Source organism: the organism of the source record quoted next, unplaced genomic scaffold, assembly GCF_019419815.1.
Source record: "Pyrus x bretschneideri cultivar Hongxiangsu unplaced genomic scaffold, Pyrus_bretschneideri_v1 Contig42, whole genome shotgun sequence".
Taxonomy (NCBI): Eukaryota; Viridiplantae; Streptophyta; class Magnoliopsida; order Rosales; family Rosaceae; genus Pyrus; species Pyrus x bretschneideri.
Genome location: NW_025999746.1, coordinates 1,310,578 through 1,327,501, shown reverse-complemented (window position 1 = coordinate 1,327,501; position 16,924 = coordinate 1,310,578). Strand labels below are relative to the sequence as shown.

At 41.1% G+C, this 16,924-nt stretch overlaps 1 protein-coding gene across 1 annotated transcript; it reads left to right on the top strand.

The window, feature by feature from the left end:
• The first annotated feature begins 10,243 nt into the window (after window positions 1-10,243).
• Window positions 10,244-12,080, top strand: LOC125469358 (probable inactive receptor kinase At2g26730). Its single transcript, XM_048566604.1, has 2 exons — window positions 10,244-10,709; window positions 11,512-12,080. Exons 1-2 carry the CDS (start codon window positions 10,244-10,246, stop codon window positions 12,078-12,080), a joined length of 1,035 nt encoding a protein of 344 aa, XP_048422561.1.
• Window positions 12,081-16,924: the final 4,844 nt, after the last annotated feature.

Here is a 16,924-nt window from a genome sequence, read left to right as displayed (position 1 = left end):
CGCTAGCACAACATTCTAGAAGGGACTCCGTGCAAATCATCCCTTATTCGGAGAATTGGTCATGAAAGAAGAGTTGACTCTGGCATACTCATTCGCTATAGCAGAGAAGCATGTGCTTTGGGATGAGGCCCGACGAGCGAACAAGGCACTGAGCAGTCCAACGACCAAAGCAGGCAAGTGGCCAAGTGTAGAGACCGATCCCGGGCAAGTTGAGGCTAGTCTACCAAGAACTATACCAAGTTCTAGATCCCAATCAACCAAATGATCAGCAACCTCAAGAGTAAGCCTTAGTTAAAAATGCCAAGACAACCCAAATGAGACACCATCAGGCTAGACCACACCAAGTATCGGGCGTTCCACTAAGATCATGGTCACATGACCAACAGCTGCTATACCTAGAGGGACATCTTAGAAAAGTTGGTGAAGGAGGGTAAATGCGACGGATACATAGACAAGCCAGCTGCACAGCCTAGGAGGGACACATACGTAGATGTTGAGCTATCTGCCAAGACCATCAGAATCAACGACATCTTCGCCAAGTATGAATACTTAGGGGCCACAACAACTCCAAGAATGAGAAAATCCAGCATGCTATAACAATCTCTTAGGTTCAGGCAACTAATGCCAAACCTGGACCCATCGTTGGTTTCATCGAGTAGGATGTTGAGGGAGTTGACTTCCCACATGACGATGCTCTGGTAGTGTCCATTCAACTGGTACACACTATAGTCTACAGAATGATGGTGGACAATGACAGCATAGTAAATCTATTTTAGTTATCCATCATTCAAAAGATGGGCTTGGAAAACATGATAATACGCTGAGCAGAGGTACTCACCAGATTCAATGGATACAACTCAACTGCTATTGGCAACATAACACTCTATGTGAGAACACCACTATTAGTCTTAAAGCAGACGTTCATTATAATCAGTGACCCGTCTCCCTATAACGGAATTCTAGGAAGGCTTTGACTAGTGAAACTGGGTGTCGTAACCTCCATTGAGTACTTGAAAATCCAATTTTGCATATTGGGAGGAGGAGTCGGAGAGATTAAGTCTGACCAAGCCGCATCTCGACGATGCATGGTGTATATGCTGAATGAGTCAAAGAAGAAATCCTTCACCCTAGTAGGAGCTACGGAGGTTAAGAAGGACAAACCTGCTACCAAATAATAATTACAGCAGGCGGATCAAGATGATGATGTTCGGGAAGGCATTCCGACAAAAGAAAAATGATGAACGCCAGAAGAGGACGCCAAATACATCATTCTTGATCTTGAGTAGTCGGAGAAGATGGCTATAATCGGCTCGCAACTGAGCTTAGTCACACTCAACTATTTTCTTTCGTAATCAACCGATCGATACAAGCCCTTTTTCAAGGATGACGAGTGTGAAAAAACATTTCAAGACTTGAAAAGATATTTGACATCCCTTCAGCTACTATCTCAGCTGGAAGTAGCCGATGAATTATACATCTACTTGGCAGTCCCAGACGTAACAGTAAGCTCTGCCCTCATACGAGAAGAGTTGGGGGCCCAACTTCCAATATTCGACACTTCTAAAGCTCTCATCGATGTGGAAACAAGATACTCGATGATTGAAAAGCTAATTTTAGCGCTTATTGTTGTAGCTTGGACTCAGACCATACGTTTAGGCGCATACGATCATTGTTATAATATAGTATCCCCTACGATTTATCCTACCTGATCCAGACATTTCTCAAAAAATGATAAAGTGAGTATTGAAACTTGACCACTACGGCTTGGTTTACCGACCCCGCATGGCGATAAAAGTTCAGGCCTTGGTAAACTTCAAAGCAGAGTTTAATCTTGACCTAGAAGACACAAAAACACAGCCCAAAGGCACCCTCGAAGTAGACGAGCATGCACTGGCCGCACTAACCTTTATGACAAAGACTTTTGGGCCTGCACATCGACAATTCATCTAACTACAAGGCTTGATGCTCGAGTAGGCAATCACTTTAGGCTTTAAGGCATCAAACAACAAAGTAGAGTATGAGGCCTTATTGGCAGGCCTCCAAGTGGCACAAGATCTGACAGTTAATAAGCTTACAATTCATTCCGATTCTCAACTCTTCACTAGCTAGACTATCGGGGAGTATGTAGCAAAGCATCCAAGGATGGCATTATAACTTGAAAAGGTACGAAAATAGCTTGAGGCGTTTCAGACTCAGACAATGCTCATAGAAATGCTCTGGCAGCCTTAGGCTCTGCTTTGGACTACTAGTTTAGAAGCTCTATCCCGATCGAGTATTTGAGAAAGCCAAGCATAGAAGAAGAACTGGCACTCGAGGTGTTACAAGTCAATGTAACCTCAAGCTGGCAAGATCTCATTGTCGACTACATAGTCAATAGGACAGTTTTTGCAGAAAGATTGGAAGCTAGGAAACTCCAAATAAAGGCGACATGCTACTATATGTGGAACGACATTCTCGTCCGAAGATCCTTTTCAGGCCCACATCTCCACTGCCTAGCACATTCTGACGGCTTCAAGGTTTTAAGCTCGATCCACGAAGACGTTTGTAGAAACCACTTATGAAGCCGATTTTGAGCTTAAAAGGTCTTCAACACTAGCTATTACTGGCCCACCGTGCATTAAAACGCTAAGAAATTTGTTCAAAAATATGACAGCTGCCAATGCTTCAAGCCTGTACCTGCATTACTTGCCAGCGAGCTTCATCCGCGGACAAGCCCATTACCATTCATGCAGTGGGCAATTGACTTGATAGAGCCCATGCTGCTCATTACTAAGGGCAGGGTCATAATGATTGTGGCTACCGACTACTTCACCAAGTGGGTAGAAGCCGAGCCCATGACCACCACTACTTAATCAGACATAGAATGCTTCATATGAAGGAACATCATTTTCCGATTTGGCATCCACAATTTATCGTCACCGACAGCGGCCTGCAATTCATAGGTAAGGTTCTTCTAGAAATATGGTATCAAGCAGCACATGTCTATGTTTAAATATCCATAAGGTAACGGGGAGGCGAAGGCATCCAACAAGACAATCCTGAACTGCCTCAAGAAATCCCTCATAGATAAACAGGGAAAGTGGCCAGATGAATTTTCCGGTGTCCTATGGGCGTATCGCACAACTAAACGACGAACAACCGATGAAACTCCTTTCTTCTTGGCATTTGGTTAAGAAGCAATTATCTCTCTCAATGTCATCGTGCTGAGCATCAACACTATACTGCCAACTTTGGAACAGAACAGAAAGAAGATAGCCACAAATCTAGATCTGGTAGAGAATGAATGCGAGAAGGTCATCACCCGCATTGCAACCTACCATCTCCAGCTATAACAAAAAGGTAAGGATCCGATCATTTCAGCCTGAAGAGCTAGTCCTAAGAAAAGCATTTATCACTACTGAAAGAGAAGGTTCCAAAAAGATGAATCCTATCTAAAAAGGTTTGCACAAGGTCAGTAGAGCAGGTGACAAGGGTAGGTACACCCTTACAACCATAAATGACAAAGAGATTGACAAGCAATGGAATGTCTACAACTTGTAGAAGTATTATGCATGACCTTTCATTTCTCCCTGAGCTTTGTTCAGATGAAATAAAACTCGAAAACTCAAACAGCTCAACGAGCACTACCTTGCAAGCTAAGCACTATTTAGTTGTTACGTAATTTCTACCTTTCAGATAAGTTCGATATCTTTCCTCTCGTTTTTCAATGAAGATTTCTGAAGTTATTCATTATTTGGCTCGATTGCATATCTTCAACAACTATCTACTCCTGTTCTCATTAAAGATCGCGCCCAATTAAGGACTTATTGCAAGAATTGCGCCCCCGGTGGACTAACCATGTTTTCCTTCTAGGAGAGGGTAAATTATGTACTCCGAATATCCAGATGTGGATGGTTTGGGCTGCCTTGGTGTAACTAGAGCATGATGGCATGCGCTGCCATTCCTAGAAGTAGCCATAATGGTCTTTTTCAAGGCTTAGCTTGATTGAAGAATTTTAGGCATTTGGCTTGATCCGTGAAGGGTGGAGCCTTAGAGATGGATGAGGCACGCTATGTAGCTTAGACTTTGGATGACTAACCACGAAGATGAACCATAGTTGAGCATCCTTGATGTGATCAGTTGTTGGCAAAGTCCGGCTAAGCATATTTTATGTAACCAACTAGCGATCTTAGTGCTACAGAATAATATTCTATCTACTGGTTAGAGGGACATCCCTTTTGAGTATCCGTGATGTAACCAGCTAGCATTCGTAGCTGAGCATCCCTGGTATAATACATAGGTGATCTCTGTGAGGATAAAGAATTCTAGCTTTGGCTACATACATGGGATGCAGTTGAGCATCCTTGATATGACCAGCTAGCGTAAGTAGCTGAGCATCTTGTATGTGACCAACTAGTGATCTCTGCGTATCCCTAGAAACCTAAATTTGCTACCAATTTAATTAGTGGCCCACGGTTTCTGGAAGATCATTGGGAACCTAAAGCCGCTACCTATCTAACGAGTAACCTACGATTTCTGGAACATACCTAGGAACCTAAAGTCGCTGCCAATTTAATAAGTAGACTATGGTTTTTGGAAGATCCTTGGAAACCTAAAGTCGCTGCTAATTCAACGAGCAGCCTGCAGTTTTTGGGAAGACTGCCTATGGTACACCTTTCAAGCAGTTAATTGCATAAACCTATACAACCACACAATATTGTGAAAGGTTTATAGGTTAGTGCACATATGCACTGCCTAGCGTATAACAACCTCTTGGGTTCACGTTGATTCCTAAAGTGTTGTGCTACTTGCTACACAACCTACGAAATTGGTTACATAAGGTGTAAAGCGTTTTTTTTGAACCACTACCCATAAAATTCCATAGAACCACACATTTTTTATGTGAAAGGGTAGCGAATTTTGTGTCCCAGCAATCTTTAGTATGTTGTGATGTAGGCCATGCAGCTCAAATGATTAGAGAAATGACGACCAGCTAAGCAACCAATGGTTAGGGGCAACAATCGAGCAGTCATATAGACTCGCTTGCTTCTGTAAGTAAGGCGCTTGACTACTAGCTCTCTTGTTAACAGCTTCGCAGAGGTCCTAAGCCTCGATCGGTAGTCACATAGGTCATACAAGCTTGTCTGCTTATTAAAAAGTAGTGTGCTACGCTAACTACCTTATGGTTAAAGATCTAGTAGACCATCGATACGAAACATGCAACTACGGAGGTCATTCGGCCATGCAAGTTAAAAGTTTCAAAAGATGCCTCAAGCGAGCAAAAAATCACACTAGACAACCCGAAGTTAGCGCCTACAGCAATGAAGATGGGCTTAACTACTTTGTCCAAAGTAGCATGTTTAGTTGTTCATTCTGCAGCTAAGGCTTGAAGCAAGGCAAAAAGACAAAGATGAAGTAAAGCAAAGAAAAACAGTTTATTAATTTCTAGTAAATTGGTAAACTGGCACGAAGACCAATATAGTTAAAGCAAAGGAAAAAGCAAAGTACGAAAGGGAAAAAAAGTAAATCCTAAAGTCTATTTAAAAAAATTACTTCTCAGCAGTTTACACATCTTCAGCACGCATCGCTCACAGCAGCATCAACCTCCTACACTTCATCTACAGCTGCCTCATCCTCAGTATCACTGTCATTAACCGCCTTTACCTAGGTGGCACTACCTTCGGCCGTACTTACCTTGGTAGCCTCATCCTTACCTGATTTACGTTGCACTTTCAAATGAAAACTTAAGCAAATCCTTGGAATAAATAGCAAAAAGCTCAAAGTCCTTATCAGAAAAGGTGTAGTCAGATGGTATGCCAAGGAAATGATCTATGTAGCTAAGCTTGTAAAAGTCAGCTTGACCTTGGGCAAGGACAACCTTAAGACTGGACTTCTCGCTCTTCAACTGCTTATTTTCCTCAATCAGGTTATTACGAGCATTTTGCAACTCATATAGTTCATTCTTCAGGTTCTTGCCAACATACAACACTCCTTGCTTAGCACATGTTTTCATGTCCTCAAGCAGATCAAGCTTCAATAGCACATGGGTCTCGAAAAACTCCCTTAAGGCTGGTTTGGCAGGCCATTCACAGCTGCTCATGAGGGCAAGCGTTTCCTTCTCAATAGGAAAGGTCGGCCCTGGCACTGCTTTGGTAATGGAATTGCCATCCTCATTCTTCGTCGCTGCATGTACCTTCGAAATTGGATCAGACTTGGGCACAGAAGGCTATCTCAGAATAAAACTAGGCACGTGTGGCATAATAGAACTTCTCCGCTGCGCAATCCAGTCAGTGACTGTTCTAGCAACCCTCGGAGCATCAGGCTTTACAGGCTCAGATCCAGCAGCCTCTTTCTTCCTCTTGGAAGAGGTTAAGTCAATCACGAGCCTCTTAGCAGTGGACACACCCTCGCGAGCAGCAGGGGAAGTCTTCAGCTTTTTCTTCACTGAAGACTCTTGAGTAAGCGACAAAAATCCCTTTCTCCGGCCTCCACTAGCAACAGGGTCCACAGTAGCGATCAGATGAGCGAATGCTTCACCCTTGATCCTCCTAATCTCCTCTCACAGAGGTAGCCCATCTTTCTCCCTATGAAGAGGACTGAGCAACCAACGCTACTTGGGATATTCAATAAGGATCCCCAGTATGATGTGCACCTTCTTCAGGTTTGGAGAAGTCTTGGGAGTTGAATCGAATTCTGAATCTACATAACAAGATGATGACAAATAATAAGGCAGCACAACAAAAGTATAAAGTAGCATAGAGACTAAGCAGCCTAATTACCATCAATGAAAACAATCGGAATGCATACTCCTGGCGAGGAGTCGAATTCCCACTCTCCTCTGATCTCTAGGGTCTTCTAGGCCCATTTATGATCATCTTTGCTCGAGTGATCGAAGAACTTATGACGGGTCCTCAGCTGCCCAACACCATCAATATGACCTATGTCAAAGAAGTACCAAAATTAGTTGGCAGTTAGGTCCAAGTCAAAAAACCTGCTCAAGTTATGGAACCCTACCATCGTGTAGACTGCATTTGGAAAACACTAAGTAGGATCACACTTCCTAGAACAGATCACCTTTTGGAAGAACCAAGGCATTAAAAAGGTGAACCCCAACACGAAGTAGTAGGGGTGAAACTTGATAGTTTTCCTAGACCAACATGGTTCACAGTTGCTACCATTCTTGGCCCTTCATGCAAACACCAGACGAAATTGCATTTTTAAACATCTCAAGGAAGTCTTTGAACTTCTCATCAGAACCTACTTTGACATAAGCAGTGTTGAAGTAACCTAGCTTACTTGCAGATTCGCCTTGGCGATATAATAGCAGAATAAAATCATCATTCTTGTGGCTCAAGGAAGACATGTTCAAAAAAACCCTATAACAACATAAGAAAAAATTGTTAGAAAGTTACTCGAAGAAGGAAAAAAAATCACATGGAGCAACGTGCCAGGTCGCAGCCTAGTTGGCTACCCCACGGACCCAGCACACCAGACCTAAGGCATGAGCCTAGCACGCCAAGCCTTTCTTTTTCTCGGCCTGGCCCCATTTTCCTCTTGGCTCGACAGGCCAGGCCTTTTGTCTTTTTTCACCCTTGCAGCCTAAAGGCTGTGCGGCCAAAACCAACGAAAAGGGGAGCTAGCACCATCGTGCCTCCCTCTTTCTCCTGCATCTCTCACCACTGCACAAGCCCAAGCCCAACAGCCCAAGACCGACACCTCAACGCCCAAGACCGGTGCCCTAATGCCCAGGACCGAGATCCATGCACCTATCCCAACGAGTCAAGGCGTACTTGGCCTGGGACCAAGATCTATGCACCTATCACAGTTGAGTCACGCCATACCAACCGCAGCCGCCAATTTGCCACGGTAACAACAGCACAGCAGCCCGCAACTGCCTTTTTCACTCCAAAGAGCAAAAAATTCAAGCCCCAAGGCTCCGAAAAATCAAGAAGAAGGAGAAAATTAATTTTTTCTTACCTTGGAAAAAAAGAAAAGCAACGGAACACAATTCTTTGCACGAGTAAGTGAAGAAGATTGTTAGAGGAAAGGGAACAAATATCTTCTGGCTTTCTCTCTTTTTTGTGGGGTTTTAGTTGCACTCTAAATTTATTTAATCCCCTGCTTGACACATACTTAAATATGTTTTGGTGGCAATAACATTCCCTTTCTACAAAGATTTAAATTCAAAGTCAAAAAGGGAATCTACATCAAATTGGGACACAAACTCCATTGCAGCTTTGGATTCCTACATCTCCTGCCTTTTCCTAAGAGCAGTCCAGTAGGTGTGGAGGCATTTGTGGAGCCAAAAATAACCCTATAAATCATGGAGCTGACATGTGGATTATTTCCCAAGAAAGACAAGATTGCCCCTATTAAATGAGCAAAAAACAACTCATTCACCACGCCCAGCTGAGGTAGAGCAGGCAGAGATCAACGACTGCTCAAGGCACCCCTGCCCGTAGGAAAAGTCAAAGGTACTTATGATAGGATAATTCCTTATTCTTATCATAAATAGATTCCTAATCAGAGAAGACCTCCTTTAAGTAAGTAATCGTAATTCCATTTATTTAGGATATTTACCAAATTACTGCAAGATATTTATTTACACAAATATCTTTGGAATATTCCCACCAAATATTCCACATAGAGCCGGCCACCCTTAAACCCTAGAGGGCTGACCCACTTCCTCCTTCTCTCTTATAAATACACCCTTTATCTCCAAAATTCAAGAGGCTTTTTGCTACCCACAAACACTCAAACACATTCTTTTTAGAATTCAAACTTTGGCATCAAAGATTCTTTGGCCAAGGCCCCCATTCATCGTTGGTGCGTGAGACTTTTGGCCTTAATCTCAGGTGTTAATATTTTAGAGGTGCATATTCGTCAATCAAATGAAGGTGGAAATTTACATCGACAGTGTAGACACTTGAGTGGACCATTCCGTTATAAGTAAAATTCTATATTAAGAAAGATGCTATTGTCCCCTACTATGTTTGACAATATTCAATTTAATCTAAGTCAATATCATCATATTTAAGTTTACCATACATATACATACATATACATACGTACATATGTGTGTGTGTGTGTGTGTGTGTGTGTGTTTCGTCTTGGACACCAAATGAAGCAACTACCTCAGATGCACAAATTACTCAGTTACCTTTACTATAGGTTTCTTAACAACAAATAATATGTCAAATGTAGAATATGAAATTAAATTGTGGGAAAAACTACGTTACAAAGTAGTTCTTGCTGACAATCATCTCGAAATTTCTCTGCGAATGCCAAGGAAAATGCCTAATGTTCTCAAAACCAGTGTTACCTCTGCGCACTGTGAGTAGTAGAACTTTGTGGAGGTGGATTTTCTGCCCTTCCATTTCCATACTTTCCCCATGCCCTCTTGTGATGTGTGGTTACGGTTAAGCCACATCAACATTTTATATTAATTTTTTTTATAGAAATAATAAAACAAAATGTAATAGGAATATAAAATGTTGATGTGGTTTAACCGTGATCACACAAACAGGAGGGCATGAGGAGAGTATGGAAATGAGATGGCAAACAATCCACCTCCAAACTTTGTGGCCTGAATAGCTTTATGCTAGATGGACCATCTAGTTAAATTGTACTTTTTAGATCACACAATGTGGTGGTCAATGATTAGATTTCTTTTTTTAAATTATTAAACAAGAAGACCAACCATCAATTGTTACATGACATAGTCTATAAAATATAGTCTCAAAAGGTAGTCTCCCTAGCCACTTAGTATTATAGTCTAGTAATACTTTTTTTCACTTGTAAGTTAGAGGTCATAAGTTTGATTATCGTCAAAAGCGAATTTGAACCACATTATTACTAGCCCTTGTGAGGTTAAACCCATCCTATTTTTCTTAGTGTAAATAATATTGTTTGTTTGAAAAAAGAAGAAAAACAAGATAGTCCCCCTCACATTTTCCTGTTTTTTTTTTTTTTTTTCCTAATTTTTTTAATTTTGATTTTTATATATGGTAATGGAATAAAATAAACCAATATGGTTTGAATGGCTAGCCAAAGTTCGAAAAGAAATATATGATTCCACATTTGGATTTTTCTGTATTCCAAGGGCCCAATAACAAAGCAATTACAAGCTAGCTGGATTGATATAATCAAGAAACGTCACAATAAATTAATCAAAATCACCCGAACAAGAAAAACAAAACCATATTTCTCATCAAACGAAACACTTTTCACATTCAAACTTCATCAGTTCCTCTCTGAAAAAACCATGTTAACCCTAAGAGAAAAACCTAGAAATAAAAGCCCCAAACATGACGACCTAATAAAAAGCTACGCCAGCTCCTTCGCCGACTATGAAGAATGCATCGTCGGTTTCATGGACGATCTGCCACTTGTCTTCTGTGGGCACGAGGAGAAGTGTTTGGGTTGCGGGGAAAGGCTTGCCCACCTGACACTGAGGAGTGTACTGAGGGGTTCGGTGGGTGTGATTGGAGAGAGCAAGCTGGGGATGACTGAGAAGGTGGTGCTGTTGGGAGGTAGGGTTTGTGCCGTGAAGAGGTTCAGGAATGTGAGCTCTAGGAAGCGTGAGTTTGGGAAGAAAATTGAGCACTTGGCTAAAGTGAGTCAGAAGTGTGAGTATCTTTTGCCTGTCATTGCTTATTTGTACGCTAAGAGGATCAAGTTTGTTCTCTCTGATTATAAACCCATGGGAAGCCTCGCCGACTTGCTTGCCGGTAAGTTTATGCATTCACTTGGACGTGCTTCCTAAAGCAGTAATTAATTCTAAAGTTTCAAACACTTTAAATGATGAATTTGTTTCATATTTCAATTGTTGAAATGATCTATGTCATCCGATATTGAACTAACGTATCGTCGATCTTTGATCAATATCTCTTCAATATTTAATTTTAATTAGTTCAGCAATTAAAATTTGATTACACTTACATTTCGGCCAATTTACATTTTGTTGAAGAATATTATGTAAAATAATTATATTAACAATCAGGGAGCCTCTTTAATTCGCATGAGCCTACTAAATTCCTTATCCATTTGGTGACGATTTGTGTGTTTTGGTTTCAGACTTTGTCCATGATCTTTGTAAAATTAAGATCAAGTATTTTTCATCGATTCCAAATAAAAAAGCGTATTAAAAAAAAAACTATAAGGTTCATATATATTTTCAATTTTTGCAGACATAAATTTTTAGGGAAATAGTTTTTGCACACTTTGTTTTATTCCTCATCCACAATCATATTTATTTTTGACATTTAGATTTAATAAATTAAGAAAAATCAAGCGCCAATGAACAAGGTTGTGCGCAACACATTTCTCAATCTCTTAATGCTTCTCCAATAGAAGCTGCAAATGTTTTGGAATTAATGGACCTTGTACATTTTTTTGTTGGTCAGAAAGTTCTTCAGTAGGAGAGATGTACATAACTTTGATATTGTCAACCAGACGCTAGGACATTATTAAGTGAACACTGTTTGTACCTAGTGATATCTGACAATTATTTTGGTTTGACCATAAATTAAGGTGCTAGGCAGCATGGCCACACAGCATTGGAATGGAACCAAAGACTCACTATAGTTAATCATATTGCACAAGCAATTGCTTTCATCCACGGACAATATCCTCCATACGAGAAGAAGATGAAGATCAACGTACACGGGAGCATTAGGCCATGCAATGTCATGGTGAACGTGGACTTCTCGGCCTGCTTGTCGGATTACGGATTCACCCAATTGGCGCAGCCGGTCGAAAGTTCAAGCACATGGCAGCTGATGAAGTCGCCCAGCCGGCAAATGGAAAATAATTTCTGTGATGAACTGAGTCAGAAGAGTGACATTTACAATTTTGGGTTGATACTGCTGGACATATTGGCAGAACCAATGGGTTTGGAAATGACAAGGGGCATAAATGAAAAGCAAGCAAACATGAACTTAGAAGGTGGTTTGGAGTTTTTTGATTTTCCAGTGAAGGAAAGGAAAGAGAGGAGGCAAGTGTCAATGGTTTTGCAGATTGCTTTGGCATGTACAAATGCCAAACCAGAGGCTAGGCCTCCAATAGAGGAGATAGCTTTTAATATTTCGAAGATATTGTAAGTAGTGGTAACCAGACTTTAATGAAAGTAGTTAAAGCCTTTGTTTGTGTACAAGGGATCGATGTAAATACCCAAGCAAAATTCAGAAAATAATAAGAGGCAATAAATTTCTTCTGGAATGTTAACCTACTTGTAATAGGAGAAATCACAAATTGCTTGGGTAAGGAAAATAAGGGTCACAAATTGCATGGGTAAGGAAAAAAGGAATGAAAATTTGATCAACTAGCTCCCTCATTTATATGATTACTTATTTTAAAGTGGAGCTCATACATTTTTCTTTTCAAATTCCATATGTATTAGTAAACTAAGGCTAGCATAAATTTCAAAGAACGTTTTGTTGAGCAAAAAATAATCTGAAGAATTCTGGAGGTGATACGTGAGTTTTTTCTCAAAGAAGACAAAAATACTCTTATTAAATTGACGAAGCCCACAAGATTTCCATACGTAGTTAAACATTCCTAGAGGTTTGAGTAGCTGACTACAACATCACCAACTCCTTTGCCCATGACAAGGAGAAAAGTCAAAAACATTAAAGATATAATTAATTACTATATCCTATCTTTAATACTCTCCTAGTTGAAGACCAACTCAATCAAGGAAGGAATCACAATTATATATAGGAAGGATACTTCCACGATAATCCCAAGATTTATAAAATAATGTCTTTGAGATTATTTCTTCCTCATCCATCCTATGGATGACATACCTTGGTCAATCGAATGCCGGCACATGTTAGGGCAAATGCTAAACATGTGGTTGGCCCTAGCTCTATAAATACCTCATCTCCATCATTTTTTTTGTAAACTTGTTCCACGCCCTTAAACCCTCAACTCTCTGTTGGGGGACTTTTAGGTCGAGGTGGACTTAGACTTTGAGAACGTCCTCTTGTCTCCCTTGGTGCGGGCTCGTACCAAGTCCCACGATATCTCAAAAAAGATAGCTTGTCCTAGGAAATACCCCGGTAACATCAACGGCTCGAAGATGGTATGATTGATCAAGATAATGACTTGCTCAAGTGAAGCGTCGTGTGGAAGCTATTATCAGTTTACATGAGAGAGAATGGATTTGCATGGTTGCATGGTATTTTTAGCTGCATGATTTGGGCTTTCCTAGGGTGATAGTAAGGCTTCTAATGGTTGAGATGTTTGATGGAAGGCTGTGGAAATTACTAAGGTTGTATGGATGGTGATGCCTGAGACTTAGAGTATGCTTCTGGAGTAAATGGAACTCTATGGGCTTCTTCCTGGTGGTTCCCTCTCACTACGTTTTCTTTATTTCTCCCTTTGTGTTCATCTGAGTCTCCTCTCTCTTCCTCTATTCTACATGTGTTCCCCCCTTTATGTAAGTGAAGGGTTCTTTTCTAGGTTTCAAGGGAATATCCTTTTGTGGCTTCATCTTCCCCTTCTTTCTCCCTAACTATCTTATTATTCCCATTTTGGTGTAAACTAACTGCACTATTGAGACCTGCAAATTGCTACTTCCTGAGGCACACCTTTCCCAGGGTGGCCTTCCATAGGTACTAGTTCTAGTAGCGCACCTCACGGCTTTCACCCATTGATTGTCTGTGCAGGCTGGGAAGGGAAAGTTAGCATTAAATGCTTCACTTGCTGAGCTTAACATACATTTAATTCAAGAATCTAGTTTAGTTATAACTAAGGGAGTTGGCTTGCTAAGGAAAAGGGTAAACCAGGCTAATTCTCTTTCAATGATGCCTGCGTGAAATACAAAGGGTATGGGCTTGGATCTTTGGGCTCCCAAGCAGCCTAAAGTCTTCCATGACCCCCCATTCCATGTAGCCTCGATAATCTTTCACAACCATCCACACTATAATCCACTTGACAAGCCTTGAATATGTGACTTGGGCTTAGCATGGCAGTGATTAGCATGAGGAAACATGGCGTGATGAATAGGTATGAGCATGGCGTGAGTATCCAACTTAATCACCGTGGCACGACATATTTGTAAATATATTCCTCGTCGATCCCGTGCCTTGGCATGTATTTGGGCTTGAATGTAGGTTGTGCATGACAACTAGGCCTTGAGACATGGTTGGATTGGTGTGCGACATTTTTGGGCCCCAACATTAGCCCCATTGATTATTTGGGCTATGAGGATCCTTGAGTAGGATGAATAATCAACCCCAAGCCCAAGGGATTCCTTTTTTTAAATGTGGGCTTCTTGATGAGACTATTCTCCTTTCTTTCTTTCTTTTCCGCATGGATGCTGGTGGCCTAGTGAGAATATGCTTCCTTGTTTTTCATGCACATTTCATGATCCAAAAAGAATTCTGGGACCTCCTTTTTTTTTTTCTTGGTAATTGCTTGGAACACCTCCCTTCTTTAGGATAGGTATTTGTATTTTTTTTCTTCTTCTCATCGGTTCTTCTTTCTTCGATAATTCTTTCTTTTGTATTTCCTTTATTAACCATTATACCTCCTACTTGCATCTTTCTGTGCTTTTGGGTTCTTCAGTGTTCTACATTGAGACCTTCTTTCAGGTAAGGAAGAATTCCTTGACCTTGCTCTTCAAAAAATTTCTTGTTTCCTTGTCTTCCATGATGATCTTGCTGGTGAATCTGAGCATGCTATGGTCGTTTGCTTGCGCTTAAGGTACTTTAGGGTTTTAATCTTCATAGACAGGGGGCATGATCTTTCCCTCGGGAAATCGAACTCATGCTCTTCTGTGGCTTTCGATCTTGGGTCTCTGTATGGTTGCCCTTTGTAGATTTGTTCTTGTTTTCATGTACATTGTGCGATTGTCATTTAGCCTAACTTTTTTTCATATTGGTGTGTGCTTGAACGAGATCAATTGATCAATTGCATTGACCCGCTTGGCATGATTAGCTTGACTGCATATAACCGGTTTCTCTTGGATACATGTATAGCATACTTTCCTAGGCTAGATCTTTTAGGGCTTTGATAGCATGGCATGTGTAGGAAAAGATGCAATTGTTTTGCTTGATAGCATGTACAGAAAAATAGTCTCATGGCAAAGTCTTAGAGTCTTGCATGAAAGGCTTTGAATTTTATCCACATACCCTTTTGCTTTCCCAGGGTGTGCTTGCTTGTTTTCCTAATAGGCGATTGCTTGCTTTCTGGGGGTAGATTATTTGCTATGTTTTTTTTTTTTGTATGCTTGTATATCTTGCCTTGCATGATATGGTGTATTGCGACCCTTATTGTTTGTTGCCTGTTTCCTGTAGGAAGTTTATGGCTCTAGTTTCTCCAAAATACTTAGGCATGGTAGATGAGTCTTTTTTGACTGCTGATCGACTCCATTGAGGTAGACCACCATCTCCTTTCGGCTTCTAGAACAAGGCGTTCAAGGGAGAAGGGTCTTCCCTAGACGTGGTTCATCTCTTAGATCCCAAGTGTGTTTCAAGGTACTGTATAAAGAACGGATGGTTCCCTGCTGGTTCTAATCCATTTTGACCTTTTCCTATGGTGAAGCCACCGGCTGGGTTAACCGAGTTAATGCTAAATTAGGATTTACTAACCAGTGTACCATCCTAAAGAGGGCAAAAGTCCAGGACGCCATGTTCTTGACTAAGAGGCAAGTCGTTCATGTGGAGTCTGATTTCCTTTGGCATGTGGTTACAAGGCTTGCATTTTCTCATTATAGAGAACGTGGACCCCTTCCACTACGATATTCCTCCTACGGATGCTGAAGTGTATAATATCTTAAAGAAAGGTGCTCCCATATCGCTGAGCAATACCTACCGGTTCAATGAATGGATAAAGCACTTTTGGCAGAATAGCCAAGAGCTAAATTGTAAGTTTAAGGCCATGTTATATTTGTGCCTTGGCCGCTTTATATTTTGCGATAGTAAAGACACCTTCCACCACCGAGTGATTCCTTTAGCCTTGGAGATTGGGCAGGGCCACATAGTTCTGTTGGCTCCACTATTTCTTGGTCTCTTGTACTGCGAGTTAGACAAGATTCACACTCTCGAAGAACAAGTAACCGACGATGCCCCAATTAAGAGTTTCTTGTGTGTTGGCTTTCTACAGATCTTCCTTTGGAAAAAGATTAGAGGCTTGAATATTAGTCTTAACCTTAGTAAGGCCGCTAAGAGCTGCTTTGTTATTGATTTGTCATCCTATATGTTTGAGAAACTTCTGTTGGCATGCTGTTGGTTCAGGAAAGTCCCCGGGAAAATGCGAGACTTTTTAGAGCTTCTTGATGATGTGAGTAGTTTCATTTTTCATCCTTACACTATGCTCCCTGAAAGTTTTGAGTCGATGATGTTTTATACTAATGTCGTTTATGGGGAAGACAATAGCATGACCTAAATTCTCTCGTCTGAGAACTTGGAGTTCCCTTCCCTTATTGAGAAATCGTTGGCTTTGTTGGCTTCATCTCTTTGGAGAGAATGATGAGGAAAAAAAATGCAGTTTATACTCTTTTCCTAGTGAGGTGACAATTCAGCTTTGACCAAGGGTTACCATGGTCTTTCCCAACCGAAAACAATGCCTCCGTCTGTCTATTAGTTTGTAGCTCCGTCTATTTACCACCTGAAAACCTTCGACCTTCCCACTATATTGCCAACAGGACCTAAGTGGGTTACATCTCCAAGCCTTATATGACGTACTGGACGAGGTCCTTTAAGGGCTATCGACAAGTTCCATGGCGACAAGCAGCTAAGGTTGCACTCTCATATCTTCAGCCATCCGAGGCTAGTGTTGGATAACGCAGTTGTCGCTTTTGGCTTGAAATAACGATGTCATTCTGTGGCTGGGGACAACAATGTTCCTGGTGATTCTTCTAAAGCATCAAGAAGAGGAAGGCATCTTGAGATGGCAAGGGAATGTTTAGCAAGCAGAGTGAGAAAGTAGCTTCATGTAT